Source organism: Natrix helvetica (assembly GCF_964273705.1).
Source record: "Natrix helvetica genome assembly, chromosome: 1".
Classification (NCBI taxonomy): Eukaryota; Metazoa; Chordata; class Lepidosauria; order Squamata; family Natricidae; genus Natrix; species Natrix helvetica.
In genome coordinates this window covers 349,456,764-349,475,701 of record NC_138548.1, presented here as the reverse complement: position 1 = coordinate 349,475,701, position 18,938 = coordinate 349,456,764, and the positions used below count along the sequence as shown (strand labels likewise).

The following is an 18,938-nucleotide window of genomic DNA, read 5'->3' as shown; positions in this document are numbered from 1 at the left end:
CCCTCCCCTTTGGACACCCTCCGAAGGCCTCAGGAGCTTCCCTGAAGCCTCCGAACGGCAAAAAATGGACCTACCGGGAACCCGGAAGTTTGGAAATGGTGACTTCTGGTTTGTCCATAGGGCCGATTTTTAACCTCCGGAGCCTTCAGGAGGCTTCCTTGAAGGCTCTGGAGGGCGAAAAACGGATCTACGGACAAACTGGAAGTCATTTCCGGCTTGCTCATAGTGCCGGTTTTTGCCCTCTGGAGCATTCAGGGAAGCATCCTGAAGGCTCGGGAGGGCTAAAATCTGACCTATGGGGAACCCAGATGTTGGGGAATTGTGACTTCTGGTTTGTCCATAGGGTCCTTTTTCGCCCTCCGGAGCCTTCAGGGGCCTTTAGGAGGCTTTCCTGAAGGCTCTGGAGGGCAAAAATCAGCCCTAAAAGCAAACTGGATTTCTGGTTTGTCTGTAGGGCTAGTTTGTGCCCTCCAGAGCCTCCAGGGAAGCCTCCCGAAGGCCCCTGAAGACTCCAGAGGGCGAAAAACGGCCCTACAGCCAAACCGGAAATCCGTTCCTGAATTTCCGGTTTGCCCGTAGGACCGGTTTTTCGTGCTCGAGGCTTCAAGGAAGCCTCCGGAGGGCGAAAAACGGCTTCAAAAGAAGGCCGAAGTCAGCTGGCCAGCACGCGCATGCGCACTGGCCAGCTGTTCAGGCCAATGCCTCACATGCCCTGATAAATGGCTCCGCGTGCCACCTGTGGCAAGCGTGCCATAGGTTCGCCATCCCAGTACTAAGCCATATTTTAAACATGATTTTCAACAAAGCCATATTGATCTGGCTTACATATGAAACTCAACCATGGGGTGTGTGTGTGTTCATACATAACTGCCCTCAACAAAGAATCTCTTTTTCCAAAAAAAAAAAAAAAAATCTAGTGAAATTACTCAGTCGGCCTAGGCCAGGGGTGGGGAACTGTGGCTCTTTTGCGACTTGTGGACTTCAACTCCCAGAATTCCAGAACCAACATAGCTGCCTCAGGAATTCTGGGAGTTGAAGTCCACAAGTCGCAAAAGAGCCACAGTTCCCCACCCCTGGCCTAGGCCAATCACAGACTTTCAAAAGCAACAGTTTATAGTTTTTTTTAATAAACAGGGCAAAGAAAACAGGACATCTTCTCTCTCTTCAAGTATCCTAATATATTTTAGTCACGTAGACCAGTGTTTCCCGGCCTCAGGTACTTCAAGAGGCATGGACTTCGACTCCCAGAATTCCCCAGCCGGCATGCCGGCTGGGGAATTCTGGGAGTCGAAGTCCATGCCTCTTGAAGTACCTGAGGCCGAGAAATACTGATGTCAACAAGCAGCCAGGTTTATTTGGCTGCTTCAGCCAAGCGATTGAAAGCTTGGGACAACGCTGTGACAGTGTCCAAGATCCAACGGCGATCCTGTTCGGCCAAGCGTGTGCCGCAACGTTGTGCAAACTTATCCGGATGCCACAGAGCCTGCTGACGCCGAAGGAAGCGCCGATAAGCGCCTCTGTCTGAAGGATCTACACCCCGAAGGGCTGCCGCGGCCATTTCCTCAGGAGTCCCAGTTGAGCTAGGCCAGGGAATGTCTTTGTAACACAATGGATGTGAACTGTCTGAGGAGAAGACACGGCTGCAGCCTTCCTCGTAACGCCTTCTCTTGCCTGCCTGAACCTCTTCCTCCTTGACTTGGGCACGTTTTAGGTATTCCAGATGTTCTTGCTCCAGGCGCTGGAGTTGAACGGAAGGCTTCGTAGTTTCTTTTTTGGGCCTCCGGTAACGCTGTTCCTCTTCTTGCCTACGTTTTTGCCCGTATTCTCGGTGTATGCGATCAGTCCATTCCTCGAACGTTTCTGAGTTGGGACCAGTAAAGAAATCTTCTGAAAAAGAACGAGGAAATAAGCCAGGGGATGGCATCATGCTCCGTGAAGGTCCTTTTCAAATCTAGTTGACCCCACAGCTCTCTTACTTTTTAAGACGGTAGAGCAAGGGAGCTTCCAAAGCCCAAAATAGCAATAGCACTTAAGACTTATATACCGCTTCACAGTGCTTTACAGCCCTCTCTAAGTGGTATACAGAGTCAGCTTATTGCCCCCAACAATCTGGGTCCTCATTTTACCCACCTGAGAAGGATGGAAGGCTGAGTTAACCTTGAGCCTGGTGAGATTTGAACTGCCAAATTGCAGTCAGCCAGCAGTCAGCAGAAGTAGCCTGCAGTACTGCACTCTAACCACTGAGCCACTGCGGCTCATGCTGCAAATCGTTTAAATAACAGCAAAATGGGTGCTTCAGAAAATGAAAAGCAGGCAGAATCTCTGGCCAAACTGATCGAGGGAATTATTTAATTTTTTTTAAAAAAAGTCTAGGGCAACTTGGTCTAAGTAGCAGTAGCAATAGCACTTACATATCGCTTTACAGCCCCTTCTAAGCCGTTTACAGAGTCAGCATATCACCCCCAACAATCTGGGTCCTCATTTTACCAACCTCGGAAGGATGAGCCGAACTTGAGCCGGTCAGGATCGAATTCCTGGTTTTGGGCAGAGTTAGCCTACAATGCAGCATTCTAACCACCGCGCTAACCCTTCTTTAGTGGCAACTCCACGAATTCATCTGTCGCGATCATGGCTCAGGCCTCCGCAGGGTAGACCACCTTATGGGACTGTGAGATCTAAGGAAAGTCTAGCTTTACCTTCATGCTGCCATGGGGTCTCTTGAAATTCGTCCTCACATTCATTGAGAAGTTTGCATCGCCACTCTCTCTCAGCCTCAGATTCTGCCTCATTTTCCTCAAGTGTTGCCTCAGGGCACTGTGGGGGATTAAAATATATCACCCTTTGTCTGAGAGAAAACAACAAAACGGAAACAGTTGACGATCCTTCCTTCTTCCTTTCCTCTCCCCCCTCTCCTCTCCTTTCCTCTCCCCTCCTTTTTTTTCTTCTCCCCTCTTTCCATTCCTCTTTTCTCTCCCCCCCTCTCCTCTCCTTTCCTTCCCCCTTTCCTCTCCTCTCCCCCCTCTCCTCTCCTTTCCTTTCCTCTCCCCTCCTTTTCTTTCTTCTCCCTTCTTTCCTTTCCTCTTTCCTCTCCCTCTCTCCTCTCCTTTCCTCTCCCCTCTCCTCCCCTTTTTCCTTTCCTCTTTCTTATCCCCCGCTCTTCTCATCTCCTTTCCTTTCATCTCCCCTTTCCTTTCCTCTTTCCTCTCCTTTCCTCTTGACCTCTTTCCTCTCCTCTCCCCGTCTCCTCTTTCTTATCCTCTCCCCCTCTCCTTTCCTCTCCCCTCTCCCCTTTTTCCTTTCCTCTTTCCTCTCCTCTCCCCTTTCCTCTTTCTTATCCTCTCCCCCTCTCCTTTCCTCTCCACTCCCCTTTTTCCTTTCCTCTTTCCTCTCCTCTCCCCGTCTCCTCTCCTCTCCTTTCGTTTCCTCTCCCCTCTTTCCTTTCCTCTTTCATCTCCTCTCCCCCTGTCTCCTCTCCTCTCCTTTCCTTTCCTCTCCCCTCTTTCCCTTCCCTTTCCCTTCCCTCCCTCTTCATCAATAAGAAACATGTAAGAAGGTTACGCAACAGCGATGGTAACACTATTAAGAAACATGAACGTAATAATGATTAAAACACTATTAAGAAACATGAACGTAATAATGATTAAAATAAATGATATGGAACTTTTTCTCTTTCTTTTCTCCCCACCACCTTCTTCTCCATTAAGTTTTCAATTCCTTTCAAGTTTCTACCATCTCTTCCTACTGACACCCTTACTGGTGGGGTTACTGATACCCATTTCTCTTCCGCTGCTGTGTTCAGGAGGTGCCCCGGGGTCTTCCCAGCTCTGTTCTTGATGCTCATGGCAGATGGACAGTGGATTCGCAAAGGTACGAACAGATCTTCATAGGCTGAGAAGCAAGATCAACGTTAATGAGTAGCGCCCCTTAGTGGCATCTGAGAAAATTGCAGCACGTTGTGTTTTGAATATTCATAGTTGCTACACGGACTATAAACACAGGTTTCTCTTACAAAAACCAGCATATTAAGAATATTGAGCACAGTGCCTCGCAAACCTTTAAAGACTAATAATATAACTAGCATAACTCTAATAAACCACAAACTCCTTCTTTAGATGCACAAAGCATTACCGATATATAATTTTTGGTTACTCCCTCAATGAGTCTAATGAATTGGATTGCGGTCTATGAAAGCTTATGCCAGTGATGGCTAACCGTTTTGTCATCACCTGCCCAAAGTGCACATACTCAAAATGCAATGTGCGTCAGACACCAACCCTGCATGCCCCACCCATGTGCATGTACATGCCCCCCCCCCGTGACCCCCACTCCTGCGCATGCGGGCATGATTCCCAAAGGCCCATTTTGGGCTTAGCAGGCCTCCCTGAAGCCTCCTAGGCCCAAAAATGGGGTGTGGGGTTGTGCCACACACCCCCCGCGTTCCCCTTCCCCCGCATGCACGCATGACCCCCATGCATACGTGTGCATCTCCTGCATGCACCCTCCCCCCCCCCCCCCGTGTGCCTGTGCAGCAGGGACCCAAAAATCATCTGGCCAGCGGGAGGCACACAGACATGGACGGTGGAGCTGAGCTGGCTGACAGCTCGTATGCCCGCCGAGGCCTCTGCGTGCCACCTGTGGCATGAGTGAGGTGGGTTCGCCATCACGGGCTTATGCCATAGTACAGCAGTTTATTTTGAAAGGCTCAAAAACACTCGCTCAGCAATTCATGTTCACCAGCTTTTACTACTTTCTCCTCTAAGACACAGGAACAAAAATCTGAAATAAATAAGGATGAAAATATTACCATAATTCATGTTCCCCTCCGAATCTTTTCCTACACCCCAACTTTTTCTGCAAGAAGAGAAAGGCTAGATAACGGGAACAAGGGAAAAATAGCCTTGAGAACTGACAGAATAGCTAGAGCTAAGTTTTGCTCCTAATCTTCTAAAGATTTCTATGATTGTTTTCCTACTGAATTCGATTTGCTAGACTTATAAAGATAGTCCTCGACTTATAACCAGGGTGCCATTGGCCAGACAGTGTCGGCTGGTGACCCCCAGGGGGAGAGCCTTCTCTGTGGGAGTGCCTTCCCTCTGGAATGAGCTGCCCCCGGAGCTTCGCATAATCCCTGACCTCCGGTCCTTCTGACGCGCCCTAAAAAGTTGGCTTTTCCAGCAAGCCGGCCTGTCCTGTTAATTTTATCTCATTTTTTAAATGTATTGTCCTATAAATTCGGTTTGTTTTTTTGGATATGTATTTAATTTCTTTTTAATTTTTGGGATGTGTGTTTTTTTAATGTTGTACGCTACCCTGAGTCCTTTGGGAGAAGGGCGGCATATAAATCCAATAAAAACAAACAAACAAGCAAACCAGAGTTGGGACCAGAATTTGCTTTGCTAACCGATTCCATCATTAAATGAGTTGTGCCTAATTTTATTTTTGACAACAGTTGTTAAGCAAATCCAGCTCCCCCATCAACTTTGCTTGCTGGAAGGATCCTGGGAAGGTTGACCAGGGAAGTGATGACCCAGGGATAACAATAGCCCTTAGACTTATATACCGCTTCACACTGCTTTACAGCCCTCTATAAGCAGTTTACAGAGTCAGCATATTGTCCCCAAACAATCTGGGTCCTCCTTTTACCAACCTCGGAAGGATGGAGTCAACCTTGAGCCTGGTGAGATTTGAACTGCCAAACTGCAGGCAGCCAGCAGAAGTAGTCTGCAGTACTGCACTCTAACCCCTGCGCCACCGTGGCTCATGCTACAAATGTCTTAAATACATGCTGGTTGCCAGGTGCTTAAATCCCAGTCAGGTGACTGTATGGACACTGTAACAGTCGTAAGTGCGAGGACTGGCCATGTCACTTTTCCCACTGCTGTGGTAACTTCAAACAGTCGCTAAATCGTAAGTTACGGACTAGTAGTAGTGCTTCCAGATACTTCACTGGGGACGGGTGGGGCAATGGTGGGTTCCTACCGGTTCGGCTGAACCGGTAGTGGTTTGGCGGCATGGATCACTGGAACTGGCAGCGACCCAGGCCTGCCACGCCCCCGAGGCTGTTCCCTGGGGGGCGGCACCATCTTGGAATGGACTTCCGGTTTGCTCGTAGGGCTGGCTTAACAGTTTAAGCCCTCCGGAGCATTCAGGAGCCTCCGGAGGCTTCCCTGAAGCCTCTGGAGGGCAAAAACGACCCTATAAGCAAACCAGAAGTCACATCCTGTTTGCTTGTAGGGCCGTTTTTAATCCTCTGGAGCCTTCAGGAGGCTTTCAGGGGCCTTCAGGAGGCTTCCCTGAAGGCTCCGTAGAACTAAAAACAGCCCTATGAGCAAACTGGAAGTGACCTCCAGTTTGCTCGTAGGATCGTTTTTTTGCGCTCCGGAGGCTTCAGGGAAGCCTCCTGAACACTCCTGAATGCTTAAACTGTTAAACCGAGCAAACTGGAAGTCCGTTCCCGAACTTCCAGTTTCCCTGTAGGGGTGGTTTTTTGCCCTCCAGAAGCTTCAGGGAAGCTCATGAAGTCTCCGGAGGGAGGGGGAGGCTGTTTTCGCCACCACCACCACCACCCCCCGGCTCCTATAAAGCCTCTGGAGCCTGGGGAGGGCAAAAAATGGCTTTAAAAAAGGCTGAACTCAGCTTGCCAGCGCGCACATGCATGCCGGCCAGCTGACAGGGTAACGCCTCGGGTGCCCTGACAAATGGCTCCGCGTGCCACCTGTGGCATGCTTGCTATAGGTTCGCCATCCCGGATCTATACAGTTGAAGAGGGACTGGAATCTGGATCATGTGGAGGCGCAATCAAACATTGTTGTTCGGGGGGGGGGGAAATGTGAACAGGCACTGGGTGCCTTGAGTTTGAGTTCCTAAGTGAAATGTAATCCTGTATGTACCTTTAACAAATAACCAAATGGATCAATATTGCTCCAAATGAAGCCGCTACCATTGATTCGTTTGAGGGCCTCATGTTATTCACCCAGGTGAGCAAACTATAGGAATGGTTCCCACGTCAATCCTTTGCCCCCAAGGGGCATCTCCAAGGTCCCTTGTTCTATTCCACTGATGGCGAAACTTTTAGACACCGAGTGCCCGAACTGCGAACATGCATGAATGCGTGCCTACATGGACATGCGTGCATGTGCAGACATGTGTGAATGTGCATGTGTGCAAACATTCACGTATGCACAGCAGAGACCCAAAGACCAGCTGGCTGGCGCAAGGCGGGGCATCCCAACACCGGCAGCGTGGCAAGAGTTGAGATCTTTTTCTTTCGTGAGCTTCTCTCTCGTCGTTTGCAGGGAAACAGAAACTCACGAAAGAAACGCCACGGAGGTCAGACCTAGGGCGATGGCGGGTGTGCCAGCAGAGAGAGCTCTGTGTGCCACCTTTGCCATAGGTTCGCCATCATTGCCTTTGCCATAGATTCGCCATCATGGTTCTATCTCGCAACAATATATTACTTTATGCGACAATCTGTCCTATTTACTAACTCCATATAGTATAGTACCGTGATGGCGAACCTATGGCACGCGTGCCACAAGTGGCACGCTGAGCCATTTGTCAGGGCACGCGAGGCGCTGCCCTGTCAGCTGGCCAGCGCGCATGCGCACGCTGGCCAGCTGAATTCACCTTTTTAAAAGCTATTTTTCCCCTTCCCCAGGCTCCAGAGGCTTTATAGGAACCTGGGGAGGGCGAAAAGAGCCTCCCCCGCCCCCCCCGGAGGCTTCAGGGACCGTCCCTGAAGCCTTCGGAACGCTTAAAACCACCCTCCGAGCAAACCGGAAGTGACTTCTGGTTTGCTCGGAGGGTCGTTTTAAGCGTTCTGAAGGCTTCGGGGACCGTCCTAGGCTTCCCTGATGCCTTCAGAGCGCTTAAAACGACCCTCTGAGCAACCTGGAAGTCACTTCCGGTTTGCTCTGAGCAGTGGTGGGTTCCTGCCGGATCGCACCGGATCGCGCGCGCTCCCTTTTGGCGCTAAACCCGGAAGTACGGTCTTGCCCCGCCCCTGGCGACGCGACGACGCTTGCCTGCGCTCCACCAGCTCGGCTGGGAACGGAGACATTTCTCTGCTCAGCAATGTCTTCAGTGGAGCGGTGGCAGCCTGGCAGGCTGAGCCTGCGTCCCTTTCAGGCGCTCCGCTCCGCTGAGGAAACGTCTCCGTTCCCAGCCGAGCTGGTGGAGCGCAGGCAAGTGTCGTCGCGTCGCCAGGGGCGGGGCAAGACCGTACTTCCGGGTTTAGCGCTGAAAGGGAGCGCGCGATCCGGTGCGATCCGGCAGGAACCCACCACTGGCTCTGAGGGTGGTTTTAAGCGCTCCGAAGGCTTCAGGGAAGCCTCCGGACAGTCCCTGAAGCCTCCCGAGGGCCTCCGTGGGGTCAGGGGAGGCTCTTTTCGCCCTCCCCAGGCTCCTATAAAGCCCCTGGAGCCTGTGGAGGGCAAAAAAAATGTAAAAATGGGGGGGGTCGCGCGTTGTGCGTGCATGCGCACTGGGGGGGGTCACGCGTTGCATTATGGGTGCGGCACGCCCGCACTCGACCCCCCTGCGCTTCCCCCACTTGTGGCACGCGAGCCAAAAAAGGTTCGCCATCACTGGTATAGTAGATGAGAGATCTCCATTATTATTATTATTTTGAAGCAGAGGTCCTTGCATTTTAAGTAAGCCACAAAACAAAGTTTTAAAGCTTCGTCTCACCACGATCTCCTCCACGTGCTACTTGCCGGGCAGCCAAATGCAGAGCAGTATCTCCCCGGTGGTCTGGGAGAGAGGGGTCTGCCCCGTACTTCAGCAAAAGGATGGCAGCTTTGTGGTCCAGGAGGGCACAGCATCGGTGCAAGGGTGTGTGGTTTTTGCGTCCCTTCGTTTCGCCCAGGTCCAAGGCGTCTCTGTGATGCCGCAGGAGCCTGCGCAACTTGTGACGGCGGCCCCGTTCCACGTAGCGCCATAAGCGGCGCTGGTACCTCAGTGCCATGGAACCAGGCGGGCGCAGGAAGGAGATGCTCACCAATAAGCCTGGGGAAAATACAATATCAATCCCTCAGTCTCAGCTCAAATCATGAAACAAGTGGCGGCAATAATATTAGATATGTCTGCTGTCTTAAGTGTGTGTGTGAGAGAGGGAGGGAGGAAGGGGCAGAGAGAGAGAGAGAGAGAGAGAGAGAGAGAGAGAGAGAGAGAGAGAAGATTGGAATTAGTAAAGTTTATTAAAGGAATTGCTGAGGCAGAAAGTTGCAGCTGCAATGTGTATAACAAATGGTGGGATACTATTGCCTAGCAACAAGAAAGTGACAAGTTAGAAGGACACGCTAGAAGGCTGCTCTAGCTAAGCCAGGGGTGTCCAAACTTGGGAACTTTAAGACTTGTGGACTTCAACTCCCAGAATTCCCCAGCCAGCATGGCTGGCTGGGGAATTCTGGGAGTTGAAGTCCGCAAGTCTTAAAGTTCCCAAGTTTGGACACCCGTGAGCTAAGCCATGTAGATACATAAACTTTGATATCCTCTAGCTTATTATAATAATAAAGCACTTTTGATAAGACAGCTTATTAACATAAGACATGCGGTGTAGGAAGAAGGAGAGTAAAGTAGAAGAACCCAATCAAAAGAAACGTGTATCCAGGGACCAATGAGTGATCCTTAGGGCATTAACTTCCTTGCTCATAACTGTATAACATTTGCGCTTGTGCATTGTTCGAGGTCTTGGCTCCTTTAGCTGCTGAAACCCCTTTGCTGGAGTCCTCCAATAAAAGAAGCTGGAAATGCCATTCTTCGTGCCTGGTGGTTTTAATTTTTATTGGCTTTGGCACCAGGCTAGGTCCCATTTGGGGTACAGTGTGTGTGTGTAATAAAAATATAAAATAAAATATATTTTCTGCTGAAATGTTCACAGATATTCTAGTCAGAAGGGAATATGTACTTTATAAAAATACAAAATAACAATAAATAGTTCTGCGAGTCATGAAAAGCAGCAGTTCTCACCCACTGGGTTAGCAGAGACCTCCAGCACCATTACCTCTCCATGCAGAATGCCAAAATTCCTTCTCTAGGCTCAGTAATGGGAGAAAGGAGAGTGAGAGATTGGGGGGGGAGGCCACGTAGAACTGATGAACCCCCAAATTAATCAAAACATCCTTGATCTTCCTGGACGAGCTGCAGGAAGACACTTGCCCTTTACCTTAAGACTTAAAGTGGATACCTAACTTCAAAAACGTCATCAAAAAAGCACAACAAAGAATGTTCTTTCTGCGCCAACTCAGAAAGCTCAAACTGCCCAAAGAGTTGCTGATTCAGTTCTACAGAGGAATTATTGAGTCTGTCATCTGCACCTCTGTAACTGTCTGCTGCACCTCTGTAACTGTCTGCTCTCAACCCAACAAGACAGACAGAAGACAGAAGGGTAAGGATCTTCCAAACCTTTGGAGAATAATATTCCATAGCGTAGACACAACATCAGAGAAGGCAGACAGAGAATCTTTGGATTAAGCAAGAGACTTTGGTCTGTGGATGTCTGTCATTCATCATGATAATTTGCTATTAAGCAATACAGATCTTTTCAAGGTAAACTAAAGTGGGACAGCGGGCTGCAAGCATAAGGGAGAGAATATAGAAAGAGGTGTTTGGTGTTATAGCTGAATGCTGCCAGTGGAAAAAGATACATTTGTCAGAACTCATTTCTTAAAAATAGGCATATCCGATTGAGAACCAGGCCTATCTTTAAAAAAATAAGAAACAACAAACATTGTTCTTTGACTTCAACCGATTATTGGAACTGCAGAAAAAACAATTACTGCCAACCTGCCTTCCATTGAGGACCTGTACACTGCACGAGTCAAAAAGAGGGCTGTGAAAATATCTACAGATCCCTCACATCCTGGTAACCATAAATGGTTTCAACTTCTACCCTCAAAACGACGCAATAGGGCACTGCACACCAGAACAACTAGACACAAGGACAGTTTTCCCCCGAATGCCATCATTCTGCTAAAGATCCCCACAACACTGTCAAATTATCTACTAAGACTGTATGTCAGGCCTGCAGTTATATACCTTTTAGGATCTTTGGCCTTCCACACTCTCTATTATTTCATTATGCTGTTTCATTAGTGTAGTAATTGGGAAGGGGAATAGAAAGGAGTAGAATTGTGGAATGTGTTGTTGTCATTCTTTTCTAGAAGCCCAAGGTCATCTTTTGTCTCCGCACCTCTGCACCTGACCGGAACCAGCTGGGTGGAGATGCCAGCGTGGCCGAAGAAGATTGGGCCATGTGATGGATTAATGGGTGTGGGGATAAGATCATGAACTTTAAACTGGGTGGAATCCCAGGAAGTTTTCAGATTTGGGATTCCACAGATGTGCCAACATGTCTCTCTTATTAAATTGTAACTTTAATGATAGCTCTGCCTTGGACTCTGATTTAATTCTGCATGATATTTGGAACGCTGACACTGTATTACTATTATTCTATCTCTTTCCTAGTACCTATCTCTTCCCGCTTATGACTATAACCATGTTGCTTGTATCTTTAAATTTTATATTGTTTTATTTGTTTCCTAGTATAATTTGATTGTTTATTAGTAACCTATGACTATCACTAAGTGTTGTATCTTATGATTCTTGATGAATGTATTCTATTCTATTTTTTCTGTATGTACACTGAGAGCATATGCACCAAAGACAAATTCCTCATGTGTCCAATTACACCTGGCCAATAAAGAATTGAATTCCATTCCATTCACATATCCTAAATCCTGCTGCTTTGGGAGTTGCCTTTAATTCTTCAGGCACTTTTACGCGCGTGCCTCCATTTTACTCACCCTTCTTCTACCTCTGAAGCAGAATCTTCAACTCTTATCATTCTACCATTCTTAGTATAAAATGAGACCCTGAACCTCACTGAGAGGGAATTGACTCTATTATTGGTACAAGGGCTCAGTTATAACACCAAAGACTTGGTCAGGGTCTGATTGTAAAACAGGTTATGAACTGCTCATATACCAAGTACCAAGTTAAGCTAAAGCAGCCGCAGAAGAAAGCTAACCAGTTTCCATGATCTAGAGGACACAACTACCATTTTCAAGAAGAACACCAGGAATCACTTTGAGGTCCTTAACCTCAACGACAGAGAAATGAACCGCATTGAGAGAGACTCTATTATTGGTACAAGGATTCAGTTATAACACCAAAGAGCTGGCCAGTGTGGAACAGGCCATGAACTGGTCATATACTAAGTACCAAGTTAAACTAAAACAGCAGAAAAACACCAACCAGTTTCCATGATCTTGAGCACACAACTACCATTTTCAAAAACATCAGGAATCACGCTGAGGTCCTGAACCTCAATGACAGGGACCTAGAGGAACCTGCGAAATGAAATCAAGGAGGTTAAGGAGGAATGTGAAAAGAGAGACTGCCAAAGATCAAGAATTAGGGAAAGGAACCCAAAACAGGGACAACTGCCAGCAATGACAATGAAGACACTGAAATGATACATCGCTATCTCTTCATTCAGTTCATATCCATGTGCATCAGTGCGAACAGGGACTGGGGAGAGAATAGCTGGCACAGAAGGGAAATGGTAGTAAAGCCCCTATGTTTCTGGTTGCCCTCCCACCCTCCTATTTGTAAAAGGGTTGAAAAAGTACAATAAAAAATCAGAACTGCAGTAAAAACAATTACTATCAACCTGCCTTCCATCGAGGACCTGTATACTGCACAAGTCAAAAAGAGGGCTGTGAAAATAATTGTTTCAACTCCTACCCTCAAAATGACGCTATATAGCACTGCACACCAGAACAGATAGACACAAGAACAGTTTTTCCCCCCGAACGCCATCACTCTTCTAAACAAACAATTCCCTCAACACTGTCAAACTATTCACTAAGGCTGCATTACTATTACTATTAGTCTTCTCATCGTTCCTATCACCCATCTCCTCCCACTTATGACAGCAGGACTGTAACGTTGTTGCTTGCATCCTTACAATTTCAATTGATAGTTTCCTGATTGCTTATTTGTGCCCTGTGACTATCACTAAGTGCTGTACCTTATGATTCTTGACAAATATATCTTGTCTTTTTATGTACACTGAGAGCTTATGCACCAAAGACAAATTCCTTGTGTCTCCAATCACACTTGGCCAATAAATAATAGAATCAAATCCTAAATTATACTTTCGAACAGTGGTGAAATTCAATTTCTTTTTACTACCGGTTCTGTGGGCGTGGCTTGGTGGGCGTGGCAGGGGAAGGATACTGCAAAATCTCCATTCTCACCCCACTCTGGGGCCAGCCATAGGTGGTATTTGCTGGTTCTTTGGAGTACTCAAAATTTCCCCTACTGGTTCTCCAGAACCTGCTGAATTTCACCCCTGCTTTCGAATCCATGTCCAATTCGAATCGCTTCCTTGCTCACGAGTGACAATCCAGCCTGAAGATCTAAACCACCCCTTCCTTCCTTTCTTGTGTTAATCCGAATACAATACAATACAATAATAGAGTTAGAAGGGACCTTGGAGGTCTTCTAGTCCAACCCCCCTGCCTAGGCAGGAAACCCTATACCGTTCCAGACAAATGGCTGCATTTAGCTCGTTCAAATGCACCTTTTCTTTATTCTCACACTGTATTCCTGGGCAGTTAATTTCTTCTCCTTCCCCTTCCTTTCCCTCCTACCCCACCCCAGAACACCCCTCTCCCTTAATACACCCTCCCTTCTTCCATAAATCGACATTACCTTACCAAATTTCTAATTGATACACAAAAGCGCCCGGCGTTCATACAGGAAATGGAATAAATAAGAGGTAAGTAAGGGCGGAAGTGCCTTCAAGCAGGTCTCTAAAACATCAGCGACGGTTTGTTCATGCCCATACTTGGTGTCCGGCGTTTAAGAATCCGACTAGGAAACCAGAGCTGGAAGCACAAAGCAGGCAGATTGGGGAAGGAAGAAAAGCAGCAGCGAGGTAATCTTGTAACTCTACACTTCCTCGAATCGTATGTCCTCCAGATGTATTGAAGGGCAGTCTCCACCCTTCCCAGCAAGCGAACATATTGTGAGATGAAAGGAATCGGAATTAGAAATTTCCTGTGTGTCTGAATCACTTTCTTAATGTTATATAGAGACTATTATTGCCGGGCTGCAAAAGGAGATGAGTAGCAAACAGGAGCAAATTGGTAAGGGGGAAAAAAATCTTCACACTGCTGCCATCTATTGGTTACCCAGGTTTTTTTTTTAACCCAAATATAGTAGTCCTAAAGAGATGGGTTTGGGATTACCTCAATATATCTGTTTATAAATATCTGCCAAAAGGAAATGTGAAAATTAGGAGTAGTATTGTAGGAAGTTAAAACCCACTCCTCTTCTAGAAAAATGAAATATCCTGGGAAATATTGAAAAGGCAGAATATTATATTTCCCTGGATCAGAAATGGAGAAACATGTTTTTAGGCTGGAAGCAGACTCATCTTAATAGAGGTTAAAAAACACCTTTGTCAATGGGCCATTAAAAAGCCTTAGTCAGTCTATTCTACATAACAAAGATCCACCCCCTTCAACTGCAGGGTGATGGGATTAAGGCATGATAGTATTAGCCCTCTACCCATCTCACCACAGGGCACCTGGGAAGAAGCAGTGCTCAACCAAACTTGGATTCAAAACACAGCCTACAGAGTTGCCCCTGCACGGCCCCATGGGAGCCTGACAACCAATCAGAATACAAGCTAAAGATCAAAACCAGAGAGGACATAAAATCAGGAACTTTCAGCATATCTGTCTCTTTTTCTTCTTCACCCAACATCTGGAAGCATGTGATCCTTTTCTGTTCAGGAGCTGAAGCCATGTGGTCCTGTCCACCATTAAACCATCTTTCCAAGCAGCCTCCGTGTTTCCAGTGTCTTTTCCCCCACTTGGAACTGAACCCAGAAGGACCTTTCATCCAACAGTATAAAATGGGAATTCATGCTGAAGACGCCTTCCAAGCCATTGTTGTTTGAAATAGCAGATTCTTTGTGTGTGTGTGTGTGTATGGTTCAAGCAGACAAAAAACACAAATCAATGTACTATTTCCTTTTGAATAGGCAGGATTGTGTAGAACACAGGAAAGGACTAAGAAACAGTAAACCCAAAAAACTACATGCCTGAAAGAAGAAAGGGAGGAGAAAGAGAATAGAAAATATAATTAAAAGTGTTCTACATTATTTTTCTATCCTTTCAAATAGCTTTAGGATGGGATGTTATTTCCTTCCTGGCAACCAAGAACATGTTGACTATTTTCTACATTTACATGTCTTGAACTTTCTCATTCTTCTATTTACTCTTTTTTTACATGTATATTAATTAGCAGAGATATATTCCATTGTCCCTATCATCTCAATTTATCTTGCTATTTGAAATAATTTTCAGATTCATGCTTTATTTGTATACAATCTGAGATATACAGAACTTAAAAGTTATTATCAAACAGTGTAAAAACATTTGGATGTCTATAGCAGTGGTCACCAACTGGTGGTCCGTGAACCACCGGTGGTCCGTGAGAAAATTTTGGTGGTCCGCAGATAAATTATTTGCATTTTTTATATTGCACTAAATCAGAAGTCCTCAAACTACACCCCCTGTGATGGAACCGTGCAACGAACATTTGTGTTGCTGCAGTGTCTCTCCTTTTGGGGTCTTTTTGTGAGGATCGGAGGGGGGCAGAAATTCCGACTTGGGGTCTGCTTCAACCTCCTGGTGTGGGGCTTTGGGCAAAAGGCTGGAGGAAAGCGCCACTGGTGGCAAAGAGCCGGAGGGCCTTGTTCCAGTGGGATTGCATCGTGGCCTGGAACTGGCTGACCATCTCAGCCTGCTGAGCCTCCAGGTGCCGGTACCTGGCCTTGCACTCCCGCAGGTCTTCCCTCTGCTTGGAAAGCCTATGCTCCTAGTCCTCAGTGAGTGCTTCTGCTGAGCCTTCTTCTCTGTCAGAACCAATTTGAACTGAGCCAGCTGTTTTGCCAACGCTTTCTCGTGGTGGCTGCTTAGCTCCAACAACTGCTTCCTATTGGGGTCCTAAGGCAGGCGAGGAGTGGCTGGGAGGGGAGTGGCGAGTAGAGGCCAGTGAGGCGCCCCTGGATGTGAGTGACATCAAGTTGGCCACGCCCACACAGTCATATGTCCACCTAGCCACGCCCACACAGCCAGTCATTAGGCAGATCATATTAGTGGTCTGTGGGATTTAAAATTATGAATTTAGTGATCCCTGAGGTCCAAAAGAGAGGGGACCCCAGATCTATAGGATGCCTTTATCAAAAGATACCGTATATATTACCTACTCTTCCAGTTCTAAGTGGTTTATAATCTATGAGTTCCAGGGTAATTAATATATTTCCAAGCAGCTGAAGTAACATGCAATCCACTTCTTCCCACTGTACATTATTTTCTTCCTCAATTCCACAAAATAGTTCAGATTGTAAAGTTTATTGTTTATTCATTTTTAAGGCATGTAAAGTGTTAGATACTTGCTCTAACTACAGTGGTTTCAACCAAGGTCCTCTATTCCGGCGGGAACAGAGGTTTAATCCTATTGGTCGAAGGGTCTGACAGCTCCCTATAAAAGGGCTGCTGTCAGACTCAACCTTCGCTGGATTGTTCCTACTTGTTGTACTTAATAAAGAGCTGTTGTTACCGTTAAGCCTGTGTGTGCCTATCCATTACCCGATCTAACATAAGCATACATTAAACTCTATAAAGTCAAAGAACCAGTAATTTCTGCTTTCCTCCTATGGATTTCTTCCCTGTTTCGTTTTCTTCTCTGCCACATATTAGTCCAGTGCTTTTCAACCTTGGCAACTTTTAAGATGTATGGACTTCAACTCCCAGAATTCCCCAGCCAGCATGAAAACGCTGGGAGTTGAAGTCCACACACTTCAAAGTTGCCACATTTGAGAAAGGCTTGAATTAGACTGAAAAGAGAACAAGGACTCAGTGGCTGGTCACGCCACATGTTCAATAACAAAGTGGCCAAGACTGCTACAGTACCCAGAGCAGTGGTGGGTTCCTCCCGGATCGCACCGGATCGCGCGCGCTCCCTTTCAGCGCTCCACCTGGCTTGCGCGCTCCCTTTCAGCGCTCCACCTGGCTCTCACGCTCCCTTCCGGCGCTGAAACCGGAAGTACAGTTTTGCCCGGCCCTGGCGAAGCAACGACGCCTGTCTGCGCTCCACCAGCTCGGCTGGGAACGGAGATGTTTCCTCAGCGGAGCGGAGCGCCTGAAAAGCGCTGAAAGGGAGCGCGCAAGCCAGGTGGAGCGCTGAAAGGGAGCGCGCGCGATCCGGTGCGATCCAGCAGGAACCCACCACTGACCCAGAGCCAATGTCAATTTATTCAATAAATCCATGATGGTGAACCTATGGCACGCGTGCCACAAGTAGCACGCAGAGCCCTCACTGCAGGCACGAGAGCTGTCGCCCCAGCTCAGCTCCACTGTGCACGGACGTGTGTCTCTCACCCGCCAGCTGATTTTTGGATCTCTGCCACGCATGCGTTGGGCACATGTGCGGGGGAGCAGGGGGGGGGGGTCGAATGCGCCCCATCCCTCTGGCACATTTTGGTGCCAGGAGGCTGCAGGGAGGCCTGCTAGGCCCAAAATGGGACGCAGGGTGTGTGTGTATCCCCCCCGGCCCATTTTTGCTCCGTGGAGGCTGCAGTGAGGTCTGCTAGGCCCAAAATGGGGCACAGGGTGTGTGTGGAGCCCCCCCCCCCGGCCCATTTCTGCTCCCAGGAGGCTGCAGAGAAGACTGCTAGGCCCAAAATAGGACGCAGGGTGTGTGTGGAGCCCCCCCACTCCTTCGGCCCATTTCTGCTCCCAGGAGGCTGCAGGGAGGCCTGCTAGGCCCAAAATGGGGCACGGGGTGTGTGTGGAGCCCCCCCCCCGGCCCATTTTTTCTCCCTGGAGGCTGCAGGGAGGTCTGCTAGGCCCAAAATGGGACGCAGGGTGTATGTGTAGCCCCCCCCCCCCGGCCCATTTTTGCTCCCTGGAGGCTGCAGGGAGGTCTGCTAGGCCCAAAATGGGACGCAGGGTGTATGTGTAGCCCCCCCCCCCCGGCCCATTTTTGCTCCCTGGAGGCTGCAGTGAGGTCTGCTAGGCCCAAAATGGGGCACGGGGTGTGTGTGGAGCCCCCCCCCGGCCCATTTTTGCTCCCTGGAGGCTGCAGTGAGGTCTGCTAGGCCCAAAATGGGGCACGGGGTGTGTGTGGAGCCCCCCCCCCCGGCCCATTTTTTCTCCCTGGAGGCTGCAGGGAGGTCTGCTAGGCCCAAAATGGGACGCAGGGTGTATGTGTAGCCCCCCCCCCCCCGGCCCATTTTTGCTCCCTGGAGGCTGCAGGGAGGTCTGCTAGGCCCAAAATGGGACGCAGGGTGTATGTGTAGCCCCCCCCCCCCCCCTCCGGCCCATTTTTGCTCCCAGGAGGCTGCAGAGAAGACTGCTAGGCCCAAAATAGGACGCAGGGTGTGTGTGGAGCCCCCCCACTCCTTCGGCCCATTTCTGCTCCCAGGAGGCTGCAGGGAGGCCTGCTAGGCCCAAAATGGGGCACGGGGTGTGTGTGGAGCCCCCCCCCCGGCCCATTTTTTCTCCCTGGAGGCTGCAGGGAGGTCTGCTAGGCCCAAAATGGGACGCAGGGTGTATGTGTAGCCCCCCCCCCCCCCCGGCCCATTTTTGCTCCCTGGAGGCTGCAGGGAGGTCTGCTAGGCCCAAAATGGGACGCAGGGTGTATGTGTAGCCCCCCCCCCCCCCCGGCCCATTTTTGCTCCCTGGAGGCTGCAGTGAGGTCTGCTAGGCCCAAAATGGGGCACGGGGTGTGTGTGGAGCCCCCCCCCGGCCCATTTTTGCTCCCTGGAGGCTGCAGTGAGGTCTGCTAGGCCCAAAATGGGGCACGGGGTGTGTGTGGAGCCCCCCCCCCGGCCCATTTTTTCTCCCTGGAGGCTG

At 48.7% G+C, this 18,938-nt stretch overlaps 1 protein-coding gene across 3 annotated transcripts; it reads right to left on the bottom strand.

Moving 5' to 3' along the window:
• Nucleotides 1-1,105: 1,105 nt before the first annotated feature.
• NFKBIL1 (NFKB inhibitor like 1) lies at nucleotides 1,106-14,012 on the bottom strand. 3 transcript variants are annotated; one of them, XM_081938246.1, is made up of 5 exons: nucleotides 13,720-14,012; nucleotides 8,689-9,006; nucleotides 3,773-3,888; nucleotides 2,697-2,814; nucleotides 1,106-1,887 (listed from the first exon to the last, which is right to left on the bottom strand). In XM_081938246.1, exons 2-5 carry the CDS (start codon nucleotides 8,963-8,965, stop codon nucleotides 1,352-1,354), a joined length of 1,047 nt encoding a protein of 348 aa, XP_081794372.1. In that variant the 5' UTR covers nucleotides 8,966-9,006; nucleotides 13,720-14,012; the 3' UTR covers nucleotides 1,106-1,351. The 3 variants fall into 3 exon arrangements, with proteins under 3 accessions (XP_081794372.1, XP_081794370.1, XP_081794371.1); XM_081938244.1 differs by lacking the exon at nucleotides 13,720-14,012 and adding an exon at nucleotides 12,256-12,350; XM_081938245.1 differs by lacking the exon at nucleotides 13,720-14,012 and adding an exon at nucleotides 12,256-12,350 and having other exon boundaries at nucleotides 1,106-1,884.
• Between the last annotated feature and the right edge of the window lie 4,926 nt (nucleotides 14,013-18,938).

What these genes read in the sequence shown, in the direction of transcription:
- NFKBIL1 (XM_081938244.1), bottom strand. An exon ending in AGCACGTGGAGGAGATCGTG is followed by an intron (nt 3,889 to 8,688) that starts GTGAGACGAAGC and finishes CTTGCTTCTCAG; the next exon opens with CCTATGAAGATCTGTTCGTA. An exon ending in GACCCCATGGCAGCATGAAG is followed by an intron (nt 1,888 to 2,696) that starts GTAAAGCTAGAC and finishes GTTCTTTTTCAG; the next exon opens with AAGATTTCTTTACTGGTCCC.